Source organism: Phalangium opilio, unplaced genomic scaffold, assembly GCF_054372755.1.
Source record: "Phalangium opilio isolate 3A_F unplaced genomic scaffold, DU_Popi_V2 ptg000092l_1, whole genome shotgun sequence".
Classification (NCBI taxonomy): Eukaryota; Metazoa; Arthropoda; class Arachnida; order Opiliones; family Phalangiidae; genus Phalangium; species Phalangium opilio.
Window position 1 is genome coordinate 2,282,828 of NW_028324197.1, and position 17,150 is coordinate 2,299,977.

General features: G+C 38.0%; 1 protein-coding gene and 8 non-coding genes across 9 annotated transcripts; 8 read left to right on the forward strand and 1 right to left on the reverse strand.

Moving 5' to 3' along the window:
- Window positions 1-6,284: 6,284 nt before the first annotated feature.
- TRNAT-AGU (transfer RNA threonine (anticodon AGU)) lies at window positions 6,285-6,357 on the forward strand. The gene has a single exon. It is a non-coding gene; the product is annotated as a tRNA-Thr (tRNA).
- Window positions 6,358-7,103: 746 nt separating this feature from the next.
- Window positions 7,104-7,176, forward strand: TRNAT-AGU (transfer RNA threonine (anticodon AGU)). The gene has a single exon. It is a non-coding gene; the product is annotated as a tRNA-Thr (tRNA).
- Window positions 7,177-7,829: 653 nt separating this feature from the next.
- TRNAT-AGU (transfer RNA threonine (anticodon AGU)) lies at window positions 7,830-7,902 on the forward strand. The gene has a single exon. It is a non-coding gene; the product is annotated as a tRNA-Thr (tRNA).
- An 874-nt stretch (window positions 7,903-8,776) lies between these two features.
- TRNAT-AGU (transfer RNA threonine (anticodon AGU)) lies at window positions 8,777-8,849 on the forward strand. Its single transcript has one exon. It is a non-coding gene; the product is annotated as a tRNA-Thr (tRNA).
- Window positions 8,850-9,254: 405 nt separating this feature from the next.
- On the forward strand, window positions 9,255-9,327 carry TRNAT-AGU (transfer RNA threonine (anticodon AGU)). Its single transcript has one exon. It is a non-coding gene; the product is annotated as a tRNA-Thr (tRNA).
- Window positions 9,328-9,770: 443 nt separating this feature from the next.
- On the reverse strand, window positions 9,771-15,203 carry LOC149641607 (uncharacterized). Its single transcript, XM_089850553.1, has one exon. The coding sequence runs from the start codon at window positions 15,201-15,203 to the stop codon at window positions 9,771-9,773; it is 5,433 nt and encodes a 1,810-aa protein (XP_089706679.1).
- A 656-nt stretch (window positions 15,204-15,859) lies between these two features.
- Window positions 15,860-15,932, forward strand: TRNAT-AGU (transfer RNA threonine (anticodon AGU)). The gene has a single exon. It is a non-coding gene; the product is annotated as a tRNA-Thr (tRNA).
- A 166-nt stretch (window positions 15,933-16,098) lies between these two features.
- Window positions 16,099-16,171, forward strand: TRNAT-AGU (transfer RNA threonine (anticodon AGU)). Its single transcript has one exon. It is a non-coding gene; the product is annotated as a tRNA-Thr (tRNA).
- Window positions 16,172-16,346: 175 nt separating this feature from the next.
- Window positions 16,347-16,419, forward strand: TRNAT-AGU (transfer RNA threonine (anticodon AGU)). The gene has a single exon. It is a non-coding gene; the product is annotated as a tRNA-Thr (tRNA).
- The last annotated feature ends 731 nt before the right edge of the window (window positions 16,420-17,150 follow it).

Sequence of the window (17,150 nt, forward strand, 5' to 3'; positions counted from 1 at the left end):
TGAAAACACATGTCATATAATTGTGTACAAACAGATCCCGTAGACTTGTGCACAAACAGATCCGTTAGAATTGTGCACAAACAGATCCCTTGGAATTGTGCACAAACAGATCCCTTAGAATTGAACACAAACTGATGTCATAGACTTGCGCACAAAATGATGTCATAGACTTACGCACAAACAGATGTCATAAACTTGTGCAAAAAGAGATGTTATATACCTGTACACAAAAAGATTCCATGGACCTCTGCACAAAAACATTCCATACCCCTATGCTCAAAAATATGCTCAAGAATATCTCGTACACCAGTGCACAAAAATACTGCATATCCATTTGCACAAAAATATCCCGTATCCATTTGCAGAAAAATGTTCTTTAGACCTGTGCACAAACAGATGCAGTGGCCTTTGCAAAGACAGATTCCTTAGACCTCTGCACAAACCGATTCAGTAGGCTTGTGCACAAAAATATTCCGTAGACCTGTGCACAAAAATATTCCGTAGACCTGTGCACAAAAATATTCTGTAGACCTGTGCACAAACAGATACCGTAGACATGTGCACAAACAGATACCGTAGACATGTGCACAAACAGATTCCGGATACTTGGACACAAACGGAAGTCACAGGGTTGTGCACAAACAGATGTCATAGACTTGCACAAAAAATACATCATAGACTTGCGCAATAAGAGATGTCAAGGATATGTGCACATCAGATTCCACGGACTAGTGCACAAACAGAAGTCTTAGACTTGTTAACAAACAGAAGTCATAGACCTGTTTCCATAAAGATTCCATACCCATTTGCACAAAACAATTTCATACCCATTTGCACGAAACGATTCCATACCCATTTGCACAAAACGATTCCATAGACCTGTGCCCAAAGAGATTCCATAAAACTGTGCACAAAAGATTCCCTAGACCTGTGCTCAAAAAAATATGCCGTAGGCCTGTGCACAAACAGATGCCGTAGACCTGTAAGGAAACAGATTCCGTAAACCTGTGCACAAACAGATGCCGTAGGCCTGTGTACAAACAGATTCCGGAGATCTGTGCACAGATTCCGTAGCCATGTGCACAAACAAATTGCGTAGACTTGTGGAAGTCACAGGCTTGTGCACAACAGATGTCATAGACATGTTCAAACCAGATTCCATAGTTTTGTGCACAAACAGAAGTCATAGACATGTGCACAAAAAACATTCTATAGACTTGTGCACATCAAGTTTCCATAGACCTGTGCACAAAAGATTTCATGAAGATGTGCACAAAATATTTCATGGAACTGTGCACAAAACATTATATATGCTTGTGCACATAAAGATTCCATAGACCTGCGCGCTAAAGATTCCATAGACCTGTGTACATAAAGATTTCATACCCATAGCACAAAACTATTCCATAACCATTTGCACAGAAATATTTCCTAGACCTGCGCACAAAACATTTCATAAAACTGTGCTGTGCAAAAAAAGATTCCATTGACCTATGCACAAAATATTCTATTGGCTTTTGTATAAACATGTGACATAGACCTGTGTACAAAAATATTCCATGGACCAGTGCACAAAAACATGCCTTGGACCTGTTCAGAAACATTCCATACCCCTATATGCTCAAAAATATTCCACACCCATTTGCACAAACATTTTCCGTAGACCCGTGCACAAACAGATGCCGTAGACTAGCGCATAAACAGATTCCATAGATTTGCGCACAAATATATTACGTAGACTCGTGCACAAATAGATTCCACAGACTTGTACACAAACAGAAGGCACACAGTTTTGCACAATCCGATGTTATAGACTTGTGCACAAACAGATGTCAAATGCTTGTGTAAAAAACTGATTTCATAGACTTCCTCAAAAAGAGATGTCATCGACATTTGCACAAGATATTCCGTAGACTTGTGCATATAAAGATTCTTCAGACTTGTGCATATAAAGATTCTTCAGACTTGTGCATATAAAGATTCTTCAGACTTGTGCACAAACATATTTTGTAGACCTGTACACACAGATACCATAGACTTGTGCAAAAATAGATGTCAAATATTTGTGCAAAAACACGTACCTTAGACTTTTGCACAAACTGATGCCATAGACTTGTGCACAATCATATGTCCTAGACCGGTGTACAAAACATTCTATAGATTTGTGCACAAACATGAGTCATATACCTGTACACAAAACTTTTCCACGGACTTCTGCACAAAAACATTCCATATACCTGTACACAAAAATAATCCATTGACCTCTGCACAAAAACATTCCAAATCCCTATGCACAAAAACATTCCATATCCCTATGCTCAAAAATGTTCCTTACCCATTTGCACAAAAATATCACGTTCACCTGTGCACAAAACTATCACGTACACCTGTGCACAAAAATATTCGGTATCCATTTTCACAATAATATTCCATACACCTATACACAAAAATATTCCGTACACCTGTGCACAAAAATATTCCGTACAATTGTGCATAAAAATATTCCGTACACCAATGCATAAAAATATTTCGTACACCAATGCATAAAAATATTTCGTACACTTGTGCACAAATAGAATCACAGGCTTGTGCACAAATAGAATCACAGGCTTGTGCACAAAGAAATGTCGGAGACTCGCGCAAAAAGAGATGTTATAGACATGTGCACATCAGATTCCATAGAGTTATGCACAAACATTTTCAATGCCCCTATGCTCAAACAGATTTCAAACCCTTATGCTCAAAAAGATTCCATATCCATTTGCACAAAAATGATACGTAGGCCCGTGCTCAAAAATATTCCGTAGACCTTTGCTCAGACAGAAGTCACTCGCGTGTGCACAAACAGACGTCATAGACTTGTGCACAAAGAGATGTTATAGACTTGTTCACAAGCAGGTGTTATAGAATTGATCACAAGCAGGTGTTATAGAATTTATCACAAACAGGTGTTATAGACTTGTTCACAAACAGATGATTTAGACTTGTGCACAAACAGATGCTTTAGACTTGTGCACAAACAGATGTTTTAGTCTTGTGCACAAACAGATGTTTTAGTCTTGTGTACAAACAGATGTTTTAGTCTTGTGTACAAACAGATGTTTTAGACTTGTGCACAAACAGATGTTTTAGGCTTGTGTACAAACAGATGTTTTAGACTTGAGCATAAACAAATGTTATTGACTTGCGCAAAAAGAGATGTCATAGAAATGAGCAAATCAGATTCCATAGACCTGTGCACAAACAGAAGTCGTAGACCTGTGCAAATAAAGATTTTTCACTTGGACAAATAAAGATTCTTCAGACTTGTGTGTGAACATAATGATTCTTCAGACTTGTGTGCACATAAAAATTCTTCAGACTTATGTGCACATAAAGATTCTTCAGACTTGTGTGCACATAAAGATTCTTCAGACTTGTGTGCACATATTGATTCTTCAGACTTGTGTGCAACTAAAGATTCTTCAGACTGTGTGCACATAATGATTCTTCAGACTTGTGTGCACATAAAGATTCTTCAGACTTGTGTGCACATAAAGATTCTTCAGACTTGTGTGCACATAAAGATTCTTCAAACTTGTGCAAATAAAGATTCTTGAAACTTGTGCACATAAATATACCATAGACCCATGAACAAAAAATTCCATAGACCTGTGCACAGAAGATTCTATACTCCTATACTCAAAAGGATTCCATGCAGATTTGCACAAAAACATTCCGTAGACCTGTGTAAAACAATATTCCAGAGGCCTGTGTAAAACAATATTCCATAGGCCTGTGCACGAAATGATTGCATAGGCCTCTGCACAAAGAGATTTTATACTCCTTTGCACAAAAATATTCTGTAGGTCTGCGCTTGAACAGATTCCGTAGACTTGTACACAAACAGATGTTATAGTTTAGACTCGTGTAAAAATTTAATTACCTATAATTGGTAATTATCTTTAATTGCTTATTTTGTTTAATTATCTTTAATTGCTTATTTTGTTTAATTATCTTTAATTGCTTATTTTGTTTAATTATCTTTAATTGCTTATTTTGTTTAATTATCTTTAATTGCTTATTTTGTTTAATTATCTTTAATTGCTTATTTTGTTTAATTAAGTTTAATCCGTACTTCGCAACTAAATTAGTTGGACGCGCAATAGTTATAATGACAATTAAGCTAGCTAATTGCCCTACCAATTTGATTATCCGCAGTAAAACGACGTAAGTCCTAAAATGACTTTCTTTATTACTTAACCCAAGCAAAACAGTCTTAAGTTCCACAGTTTAAAGGTAAACCACGTAATTCGGAGCAGGTACTTAAAACTATTAAAAAAAATACTTAAACTTTGTTTTTCTTAATGAAACAAAAATTGGCGCCCACTTTAAAAATGGGGCTTTCATTTAAGACCGTTTTCAAATCTATCAAACGTATAGTTATTTTTGTAAGGGTAGTTACAAAATGGGTAAGTTTGGAAAATTTCCCATGTTATTTCTATGGAGATTCTCTAGTTTTTCGCCAAAATCTGTGATTAATTTTATGGAAATGAAAACCACCCTTAGCAACTTTATGCTTTATAAAATAAACTATTAGGTGGATCGTCTTGAAATTTTTACCACATACTAAGGGCCCGGATTTTAGTTCAGTAGAAAAATTTCGAAACAATAAACCAGAAGAAAATAGGGGAAGTGGGTAGCCGTAGCCTTGATCCATACAAGTCGTCCAGTGATTCTCACTTACAATGGTCGATTCCCCTACCACCCTTAAAATTTGAATCTGGCCAATCGGCGCGAAGCATAAAATAGTACCAGATTTCATTGCGAACACCACCATGTAGCGAACTGTGGAACTAACTTGTGTAGTCTGCTTATATTTCTGCTGTGCTTCAGTTTGAGTTAGGGTTACGTCAGGCAACGGGTTAATGCGGATATTGGTTTAATTAAGGACGAAAATTGGGTTATTTAATAAAATGAATGTCGTTAAGAGTACGCAGTGTGATTTAACGTACAAGGAAACTACCGATAAGAAAACTCAGGCTGTGTTGAAAGGAAAAGCAAGATCTACCCAAACCAATCCCAATGTTAAAAATCAAACTACAACAACTTGGATACAACTTTATTACTTTGAACTCTTCCCTATCACAGTTTAAAACTTCGGACAAGTTAATTTTTTCCCTGGAACTTAGAAATACCATTGTATTTAAAAATAAAGACATATTTTAAAATAAGTTATGAATTTAGTACTTACCACTCGATTCCAGCCTCTGCCATTCTGCCTGAGTGCCTCACTGCCTCTAGCAGACGCCTCTAGTCAGTTGGAAGGCGTAGGACCGTACTGTCCACAGAATTTCGTCACTCGTGTGTTAATGCGCGTAAAAATCCTATCTCTCTTCACCCCCACGGGGAGGGAAATGGCGCGAAAAATCCGTAAACGGGACGCCTCGCGAAGTTGCCCAAGCTACCCACTTCCCCTATTTTCTTCTGAATAAACTTAATACGAAAAATGTTAAAACCAATCCAAAAACCTTCCTTATACATTAAAGCCGTCATCAGGCCTTATCTAAGGGAGCTACCGCTCCGTGGCTGATTGGTTAAAGCGCCTGTCTAATAAACAGGAAATCATGAGTTCGGTTCTCGTCGGAGCCTCGCTGTTATGTTACTTGAACTAGATTTCGTAGCTGTTAAATTTATAAGAATTAAAAATAATAGTTGATTTAGATATGCATTTATGCAAACAATAGAGAAAAAGTTCCGATAAGATAATTTAGTTAATTTACTGGAATATTCAGAATTCATATCGCTTCAAAGCAATGGCTCCGTGGCTTATTGGTTAAAGCGCCTGTCTTGTAAACAGGAGATCATGAGTTCGGTTCTCGTCGGAGCCTCGCTGTTGTGTTACTTGAACTAGAGTTCGTAGCCATTTAATTTTGAAAAATTAAAAATAATAGTTCATTTAGATATGCATATATGCAAACAATAGTGTAAAAGTTCCGATGAGATAATTTAGTTAATTTACTGGCATATTCAGAATTCAAATCGCTTCAAAGCAATGGCTCCGTGGCTTATTGGTTAAAGCGCCTGTCTAGTAAACAGGGGATCATGAGTTCGATTCTCGTCGGAGCCTCGCTGTTATGTTACTTGAACTAGATTTCGTAGGTGTTAAACTTTGAAAAATTAAAAATAATAGTTGATTTAGATATGCATTTTTGCAAACAATAAAGTAAAAGTTCCGATGAGATAATTTAATTAAATTACTGAAATTACTGAAATATTCTGCATTCATATCGCTTCACAGCAAAGGCTGCGTAGCTTAGTGGTTATAGCACCTGTCTAGTAAACAGGAGATCATGAGTTCGATTCTCGTCGGAGCCTCACTTTTAAAAAGTTCAGCTAGCTAATTGGACCAAGTCATCTTGCGACTTATTGCCCCTTATCTAACGCCTTTACAATGCATAGAGGGGTGGTGGCTAGCCCCTATGCCACAGCTAACCGACAGTGCCCTATACTAACTATTACCGTTAACCTCTGCAAGTTTTGATGGAAAGGAGAAACCGGGTTAGACCGCGGAGGAAAACTCCTTTAACAAGCGGGGAGAGAACTTGCATACTCTACGCAGAAGGATTTCTTCCCAGATTTTTCACCCGGTGCCACAACCCGGGATCGAACCCGGGATCCTCTTGCTGCGAGGCGAAAGCGCTAACCGCTACGCCACCCCACCTTATGTTACTTAAACTAGATTTCGTAGCTGTTAAATTTTGAAAAATTAAAAATAATAGTTGATTTAGATATGCATTTTTGCAAACAATAGAGAAAAAGTTCCGATGAGATAATTTAGTTAAATTACTGGAATATTCAGAATTCATATCGCTTCAAAGCAATGGCTCCGTGGCTTTTTGGTTAAAGCGCCTATCTTGTAAACAGGAGATCATGAGTTCGATTCTCGTCGGAGTCTCGCGGTTATGTTACTTGAACTAGAGTTCGTAGCTATTAAATTTTGAAAAATTTAAAATAATAGTTGATTTAGATATGCATATATGCAATCAATAGTGTAAAAGTTCCGATGAGATAATTTAGATAATTTACTGAAATATTCAGCATTCATATCGCTTCAAAGCAAGGGCTTCGTGGCTTAGTGGTTAAAGCGCCTGTCTAGTAAACAGGAGATCATGAGTTCGATTCTCGTCGGAGCCTCGCTGTTATGTTACTTGAACTAGATTTCGTAGCTATTAAATTTTGAAAAATTAATAATAATAGTTGATTTAGATATGCATATATGCAAACAATAGTGTAAAAGTTCCGATGAGATAATTTAGTTAAATTACTGGAATATTCAGAATTCATATCGCTTCAAAGCAATGGCTCCGTGGTTTATTGGTTAAAGCGCCTGTCTAGTAAACAGGGAATCATGAGTTCGATTCTCGTCGGAGCCTCGCTGTTATGTTACTTGAACTAGATTTGGTAGCTGTTAAATTTATAAAAATTAAAAATAATAGTTGATTTAGATATGCATATATGCAATCAATAGTGTAAAAGTTCCGATGAGAAAATTTAGATAATTTACTGAAATATTCTGCATTCATATCGCTTCACAGCAAAGGCTCCGTGGCTTAGTGGTTAAAGCGCCTGTTTAGTAAACAGGAGATCATGAGATCGATTCTTGTCGGAGCCTCGCTGTTATGTTACTTGAACTAGATTTCGTAGCTGTTAAATTTTGAAAAATTAAAAATAATAGTTGATTTAGATATGCATTTTTGCAAACAATAGAGTAAAAGTTCCGATGAGATAATTTAGTTAAATTACGAAAATTACTGAAATATTCTGCATTCATATTGCTTCACAGCAAAGGCTCCGTAGCTTAGTGGTTATAGCACCTGTCTAGTAAACAGGGAATCATGAGTTCGATTCTCGTCGGAGCCTCGCTGTTATTTTACTTGAACTAGATTTCGTAGCTGTTAAATTTATAAAAATTAGAAATAATAGTTGATTTAGATATGCATATATGCAATCAATAGTGTAAAAGTTCCGATGAGAAAATTTAGTTAATTTACTGAAATATTCTGCATTCATATCGCATCACAGCAAAGGCTCCGTGGCTTAGTGGTTAAAGCGCCTGTTTAGTAAACAGGAGATCATGAGATCGATTGTCGTCGGAGCCTCGCTGTTATGTTACTTGAACTAGATTTCGTAGCTGTTAAATTTTGAAAAACTAAAAATAATAGTTGATTTAGATGAGCATTTATGCAAACAATAGTGTAAAAGTTCCGATGAGATAATTTACTGAAATATTCAGAATTCATATCGCTTCAAAGCAAGGCCTTCGTGGCTTTGTGGTTAAAGCGCCTGTCTAGTAAACAGGAGATCATGAGCTCGTTTCTCGTCGGAGCCTCGCTGTTATGTTACTTGAACTAGATTTCGTAGCTGTTAAACTTTGAAAAATTAAAAATAATAGTTGATTTAGATATGCATTTATGCAAACAATAGAGAAAAAGTTCCGATGAGATAATTTAGTTAAATTACTGGAATATTCAGAATTCATATCGCTTCAAAGCAATGGCTCCGTGGCTTTTTGGTTAAAGCGCCTGTCTTGTAAACAGGAGATCATGAGTTCGATTCTCGTCGGAGTCTCGCGGTTATGTTACTTGAACTAGAGTTCGTAGCTATTAAATTTTGAAAAATTTAAAATAATAGTTGATTTAGATATGCATATATGCAATCAATAGTGTAAAAGTTCCGATGAGATAATTTAGATAATTTACTGAAATATTCAGCATTCATATCGCTTCAAAGCAAGGGCTTCGTGGCTTAGTGGTTAAAGCGCCTGTCTAGTAAACAGGAGATCATGAGTTCGATTCTCGTCGGAGCCTCGCTGTTATGTTACTTGAACTAGATTTCGTAGCTATTAAATTTTGAAAAATTAATAATAATAGTTGATTTAGATATGCATATATGCAAACAATAGTGTAAAAGTTCCGATGAGATAATTTAGTTAAATTACTGGAATATTCAGAATTCATATCGCTTCAAAGCAATGGCTCCGTGGCTTATTGGTTAAAGCGCCTGTCTAGTAAACAGGGAATCATGAGTTCGATTCTCGTCGGAGCCTCGCTGTTATGTTACTTGAACTAGATTTCGTAGCTGTTAAATTTATAAAAATTAAAAATAATAGTTGATTTAGATATGCATATATGCAATCAATAGTGTAAAAGTTCCGATGAGAAAATTTAGATAATTTACTGAAATATTCTGCATTCATATCGCTTCACAGCAAAGGCTCCGTGGCTTAGTGGTTAAAGCGCCTGTTTAGTAAACAGGAGATCATGAGATCGATTCTCGTCGGAGCCTCGCTGTTATGTTGAAATAAACTCTCACAGAATAAACTTGTGTGGGAGGCGCTAATAAAATAGACTTAGATATAATATTTACGAAAACAACATCGCTAACACTTTATTTTAAAAAAATACAAAAAAAGTTCGTCATTCCGCTCGCGATTTACAAACATGACTACTAGAAATTTCCGTGGACCGACCAGGGGCTCTCCCCCTTTTAACTCTTTTTTTCGCTCCCCCAAAACTGGTACTCTCTCTTTCTTAGAGGTGGTCCCTCCAAAATTTCCCCTGGCTGTCTCCAACATAAGTCGCTTTTTTATGAATGTTGAACATTTTATACATGAATATTTTTAGGAATTTAAAATTACCTCCACCAATATTTATACCTCCACCAATATTTCCCACACTCCCCCCATGAACGTTTACGTTCATCACAAGTCCACTCATTTAATTTTTAATTCAGTTGATTTCGAGGGGGTGTATTAGATTAATCGCTCTTCTAACTATTCCTCCACCTGCCACCCTTAACGTACAAGAACGGATTTTACCGTCCCTACCTTGGAAAATCTCTTCCACTATCGCTAATTTCCACCGCTGTCTGGGCATATTTGAGTCGCTTAAAATGACAACCTTTTTAGGTTTAATCATTTGCTCGATGTCGTAATTTCTATCCTGAGGAACTTTATGAGCCGATCTAAGCTCCATTAGATATTCAGAAGTCCATCTTTTCCAGAAGCTATTCTTTAATTTTTCTGAATATAAATACCTCTTTAGCACAACATCTCTCGCTTTTATTTCCATAGATTTTAACCCAGACATTGGTGGTAGCGTGGTTAAACGCTTTCCCACTAACAAGTGGGCAGGGGTCAAGGGTACCGGCTCCAAAGGGTCACTGCTCTGGTACGTCAGAGGCCTGGAATTGATTTGCGCTTCCACTTCGGATAAAATTGTGGTTAACTCCTCGAAGCGTAATAAGGCGTTTCCTAAACTCTTTTTTAGGGCTAACTTAACAGTGCGCACCATCCTTTCGTAAAAAGCCCCCCACCAGGGGGCCCGCTCGACTATGAATTTCCAGGTTATACCATGGTTTCCAAAAAATGCATGAACTGTATCTCTATTAATTCCTTTCCATAGTTTCTCTAAATCCCTACTCGCTTTTTTAAAACTTTTGGCATTGTCGGAATAAATGATTCGACATAAGCCTCTTCTCGCTGTGAAACGCCTTAACGCCAGAAGAAAGGAGTCTGTACTAATTGTAGAAACCAATTCCAGGTGAACAGCCCTAGTAACTGTGCATGTAAACAAACATATGTAGGCCTTTGGACCCCGTTCTCCTCCTCCATTTTCCCAACGTACGTACAAGGGACCCGCGAAATCAACCCCCGTTATTTCAAAGGGGGGTGATTCCACGACCCTATCTTCCGGTAAGGGGGCAGTTACTTCTTTAAAAGGTTTAGAGCTCCATTTCTTACATATTATACAATCACGTAATCGTTTTTTAATAAATGGTCGACCGCCTATAAACCAATATTCTGAACGAATTTCTGCCATAGTATTACCTAATCCCGAATGAAACAGTCTGCTATGTACTTCATCAATTAACAATTCAGTAAACCTATGACGTGGTAAAATTGCGGGATGTTTTCCCTCTCTAGAAAATTTTGATTTTTGCAATCTACCTCCCAATCTCAGAACATTGTTTTCATCGAGAAATGGCTTAACATTAGCTAATTTAGAAGATTGTTCAATTTTTCCCGCTTTTTTCAGATCTTGGATTTCACTCGAAAATTCTTCAGTTTGGACTCGCTTTATCCAGAAAGTTTTAGCTTCGTTCAGTTCAGACGCTGTTAAAGGCGTGATTACCCTCTCTTTTTTTACTTTCGTTTTTGCATTTGTTATAAACCTCAACACCCACGCGGTTATTCTCAACACGCGGTGCAATGAGCTATGCTCCTCTAACTGTAAAATTGGCTCTGTTTTAGTTATCGCGCACGCCATTTGATTTAACTCTAATTGGGTTTTCCTAGTGGCTGCCTTGACCGTCTCTTTTTCTACTGCTGTTAACTCTCGATCAAACTTTTGAGGCCAATTTTCTTTTTCACATGCCAACCACCAGGGTCCTGACCACCAAATATCGCTTACAATTAGTTTCTCTACCGATATGCCTCGAGTTAAAAGGTCCGCTGGATTGTCCTTCCCCAGACAATGTCTCCACCATTTTGGTTCGGTTAATTGTTGAATTTCCTGTAGCCTATTGGCCACAAAGGGTTTTCTCTTTCTCGCGATGTCGCGAATCCAATAAACTGTTACTAGTGAATCTGTCCACATATAAATCTTTTCAAGATCAAATTTCTCTACCTCTTTAATACGGTGGACCAACCTAGCTCCTAACAACCCCGCCATTAACTCCAACTCTGGAATAGATCTCTTGTTTATTGGTGCTGCTCTTACTTTTGAGACTAACATGGTACTTGAGATGGTACCATTTTTCGCGACTACACGCACGTACAATACGGCCCCGTACGCTCGCTCGCTAGCATCACAATAGCAATGCAATTCTTTCTCGAGAATTTCCCCTTTTTCGAGGGATCCGACACTATTACGCGGAGCCGCGATTTCTTCAAGCTCTTTCATCTCATTACACCAATTCTTCCAAATGTCAATAAGTTCAGTGCTCAACTCCTCATCCCAGTCCTTTCCGCTCAGCCAAATCATTTGGTAAAGAATTTTCACGCGCACGGTATACGGCGTTATTAGCCCGAGAGGGTCGTAAATACGACTAGATAACTTTAACACGCCGCGCTTTGTATTTGGTATTGTTGGAATATCTCGTGTTATCTGTTCTAGATCAAAAGAAAACACGTCGCTTGCGGGAACCCATCTCATCCCGAGAATCTTCAAACTTTTATTTTCGCTTGACATGATGATTTTCTCATTTTTCTCGCTAGCGTCCCAACCTTCTTTTCTGAACATCTCATTGAGGACCTCTGAATTGCTTTGCCAATTTCTGAGGTTCATCTTTGCTTCACTCAGAATAAATTTCGCTTCTTTCGCTAATTTCAAAGCCGCTTGGTCGTTGTCAGCCCCCGATGTTAAATCGTCTACGTATAATTCGTAGTTTAACTTCTCACACGTTTCTGGGTAGATTTCTTTATATTTGTTCAAATGGTATCTAAGAGTAGCAGCCAGGTGGTAAGGACTACACGTAACACCAAAGGATACTCGTGTCCAACGATAAACGGTTACTTCAGGGTTTTTGCAGTAATTTGATTGTTCGCTAGGCCACAAAAACCTGACCGAGTCTCTATCCGCTGGTGCCAAAGAAATTTGAAGGAAAGCCTGCTCGATATCTGCTACCACTGCGATCGTCTTAAATCGGAACCTAATCAACACGTCTAACAGCTCTGGGTTCAAATTAGGGCCCGGTATTAAACAATCGTTCAAAGATTTCTTTCCTTTCTCGCAAGAGGACGCATCGACTACCATTCTAACTTTGGTAGTAGTCTTTACTTCATTTACGACCGGCTGGTGTGGCGCGTAATAAATTAATTTAGAATCATCCTTTTCAAGTTCCTCTTGATTTACTTTCTCTATCATCCCCTTTCGCTCATAATCGTTCAAAACGTCATGATATCGAAGGAAGAGTTCGGGATCCTTCTCAAACCGCCTGAGAACTCCTTCTAATCGCTTTCTTGCCATATTCAAATTTGAGCCCAACTCTGGATTATCTTCGCTCCACGGGAGGCCAACCTCGTATCGTCCCTCTACTAACCTTACGCTATCTTCAAACTTTCTCTTTGCTATTTGATCGAGGGGGTCCTCACTTTTACCCTTGAGCTCCATAATTCCCAGGCTTTCAAGATCCCAAAACGCCTTCATCCGTGCATCTAGTTCCCGCTCAGGGTCAACTAAGGTCACTTTCATAACCTGAAGGGACTCGCTACTATAGTTATTATCAAGAATTGTCATATTCGCTAGAGTACTTTGGGGTCCCTGAATTACCCAGCCAAACATGCTATTGGTTGCCACTAAGGATGGACCTATACGCTCATTCTGCGTATAAATTATTCTCCAATAGTGATCCGAACCGATCATTATGGATATCTGGTTATCATCTATTCCTTCGCTATCGCTGTCCGCTAGTTTCAAATTCTTTTCGTTTAATTTCTCTGTTATCGCTGAATCTGGAACTCTAATTTTTGCAGCGCTAATTATGGGTGAGGTGATCGCTTCTACGGTAATACTTTTCCCTTCATTATGTAGACTTTTTAACTCTATTTTCACCCTTTTAGATTTCAAAAGGGTTGGGTCGCTATTTCCAAAAGTATTTACCTTTATTTCTTCCTTCCCCATTTCCTCAAGCTCAAGCCTTTTTGCTAAATCCTCTTCGACAAAACTCGCTTCGCTCCCCCCGTCAAGTAAAATTCTGGCCTTTACCCACCCATTTTTTCCCTTCGCTAAAACCCTAGCTGTTTGGAGAAGAATGCCCTTACTCTCCTTCCTTCGTCCCAGTGCCATGGTTTCTGGAACGGTATGGGTTATATTTTCGACCTGGGTCCTCTCCATAGCCTGAACCCCTTCTTTTTGTTTGTTGGGTTCTTTTTCGCTTTCGCTCTCCCGCTGTTTTTCACATATGGCAACATGGTGGCGGCCTTTACACTCGCTGCATACAATCTTGGACCAACACTCTCTCGATGTATGACGCTCTTTTAGGCACCTGAAACATCTTCGCTTTTTTCTTAGAATGTCTTTCTTTTCCGATAGGTTATACTTGGTACAAGTTACGGGCTTGTGCCCCTCCCGATCACAAAAAATACAAAAGTGTTTTTCAACCACCATGGTGGTCAACGCTGCAGCTGAAGAAGGTTTGGCACGAACTTCTTTGAAACGCTCTCGCTCGGGTAATTTTACCCGTTGGGTTTCCCGCTCTTTTCGCTTAGGCGCTACGTCATCGAATCGTAACTTTGATAGTGCTTCACACCGTTCACGACTTTGTAACTCTACTTTAATGAAGGCCAATACATTCTTTATGTCCCAATTTTTCGTCGCCTTGTTTGTTTTCGTATACTCTAATCTGATTGAATTGGGTAATAATCTCAAAAGCATTGGACATAAGAAATTCTGAAATGTATTGGGATCGACACCCATATTTTCCAAACATCTAATTTCCACGTCACAGGCAGAATATAATTTTCGTAACCCGTTTAAATCTTCAGCATCGCTTACGGCGTTAATTGACAATAAGTTGTCAATATGTAAGTTGATTAATTCGTCTTCTTGTCCAAAATTCTCTTTCAAAATGTCTATTGCCGCGTCATAATTTGCTTCCGTTGGGGTGAAGCCTTTTAGTTCCAAGGCAGCTCTGCCCCCGAGATAACTCTTGAGGTAATTAAATTTGTTTACCTTGGATAAGTTCGTTCGCGAATGAATCGCGGAGTCAAATTGCGTCCAAAATTTCAGCCATTTTGCGCTATCACCATCAAACCTCTCTATCTGAAGTTGGGGTGGTTGTACTTGTATCTCATGCGTTTGGGTGTGGCCCCCACTTGCTCCCGCTACAGTGCTCGATCTGCTGCTTTGTCCTTTTAGGTCCGTTATTGAATTCTCAAGTAGTACTTGGTGCATAGTTATTTGATCTTCAAAGTTTTGTACATGCTCAATTTCGGCTGATAAATTCTCTAGGGGTATCAACGGCTCCATATCTTCATTCAGCTCCTTCAATGCTTTACGCTTCTGATTTAAAATCGCCAAAATTGATTCAAGTTTAATTAGGTTGACTGGCGTCCGTGAAAGTTCTCTATCCGTTTCTTTCTCTAATTTGTCCAACGCTGTGCACAAAAAGTTTCTTTTGACTTTCAGTCGGTCCATATTTTCTATCTCTTCGGCAGACATTTTGTAAATCAAACACTTTTCTTTGTTCGCTAAACTCTTCTACGCTGCGCTAAGTTTTCGTTGTTTTCGCGTTACGCTAATCTATCTAAAGTCCCGGGTTTCGGCACCATGAAATAAACTCTCACAGAATAAACTTGTGTGGGAGGCGCTAATAAAATAGACTTAGATATAATATTTACGAAAACAACATCGCTAACACTTTATTTTAAAAAAATACAAAAAAGTTCGTCATTCCGCTCGCGATTTACAAACATGACTACTAGAAATTTCCGTGGACCGACCAGGGGCTCTCCCCCTTTTAACTCTTTTTTTCGCTCCCCCAAAACTGGTACTCTCTCATTCTTAGAGGTGGTCCCTCCAAAATTTCCCCTGGCTGTCTCCAACATAAGTCGCTTTTTTATGAATGTTGAACATTTTATACATGAATATTTTTAGGAATTTAAAATTACCTCCACCAATATTTATACCTCCACCAATATTTCCCACATATGTTACTTGAACTAGATTTCGTAGCTGTTAAATTTTGAAAAATTAAAAATAATAGTTGATTTAGATATGCATTTTTGCAAACAATAGAGTAAAAGTTCCGATGAGATAATTTAGTTAAATTACGAAAATTACTGAAATATTCTGCATTCATATTGCTTCACAGCAAAGGCTCCGTAGCTTAGTGGTTATAGCACCTGTCTAGTAAACAGGGAATCATGAGTTCGATTCTCGTCGGAGCCTCGCTGTTATGTTACTTGAACTAGATTTCGTTGCTGTTAAATTTATAAAAATTAAAAATAATAGTTGATTTAGATATGCATATATGCAATCAATAGTGTAAAAGTTCCGATGAGAAAATTTAGTTAATTTACTGAAATATTCTGCATTCATATCGCTTCACAGCAAAGGCTCCGTGGCTTAGTGGTTAAAGCGCCTGTTTAGTAAACAGGAGATCATGAGATCGATTCTCGTCGGAGCCTCGCTGTTATGTTACTTGAACTAGATTTCGTAGCTGTTAAATTTTGAAAAATTAAAAATAATAGTTGATTTAGATATGCATTTTTGCAAACAATAGAGTAAAAGTTCCGATGAGATAATTTAGTTAAATTACGAAAATTACTGAAATATTCTGCATTCATATTGCTTCAAAGCAAAGGCTCCGTAGCTTAGTGGTTATAGCACCTGTCTAGTAAACAGGGAATCATGAGTTCGATTCTCGTCGGAGCCTCGCTGTTATGTTACTTGAACTAGATTTCGTAGCTGTTAAATTTATAAAAATTAGAAATAATAGTTGATTTAGATATGCATATATGCAATCAATAGTGTAAAAGTTCCGATGAGAAAATTTAGTTAATTTACTGAAATATTCTGCATTCATATCGCATCACAGCAAAGGCTCCGTGGCTTAGTGGTTAAAGCGCCTGTTTAGTAAACAGGAGATCATGAGATCGATTGTCGTCGGAGCCTCGCTGTTATGTTACTTGAACTAGATTTCGTAGCTGTTAAATTTTGAAAAATTAAAAATAATAGTTGATTTAGATGAGCATTTATGCAAACAATAGTGTAAAAGTTCCGATGAGATAATTTACTGAAATATTCAGAATTCATATCGCTTCAAAGCAAGGCCTTCGTGGCTTAGTGGTTAAAGCGCCTGTCTAGTAAACAGGAGATCATGAGCTCGTTTCTCGTCGGAGCCTCGCTGTTATGTTACTTGAACTAGATTTCGTAGCTGTTAAATTTTGAAAAATTAAAAATAATTGTTGATTTAAATTCGCATTTATGCAAACAATAGAGTAAAAGTTCCGATGAGATATTTTAGTACAATTACTGGAATATTCAGAATTCATATCGCTTCAAAGCAATGGCTCCGTGGCTTATTGGTTAAAGCGCCTGTCTAGTAAACAGGAGATAATGAGTTCGGTTCTCGTCGGAGCCTCGCTGTTATGTTACTTGAACTAG

Excerpts from the sequence above, each read along its gene's own strand:
- LOC149641607 (XM_089850553.1), bottom strand. The coding sequence starts at position 15,203 with ATGTCTGCCGAAGAGATAGAAAATATGGACCGACTGAAAGTCAAAAGA.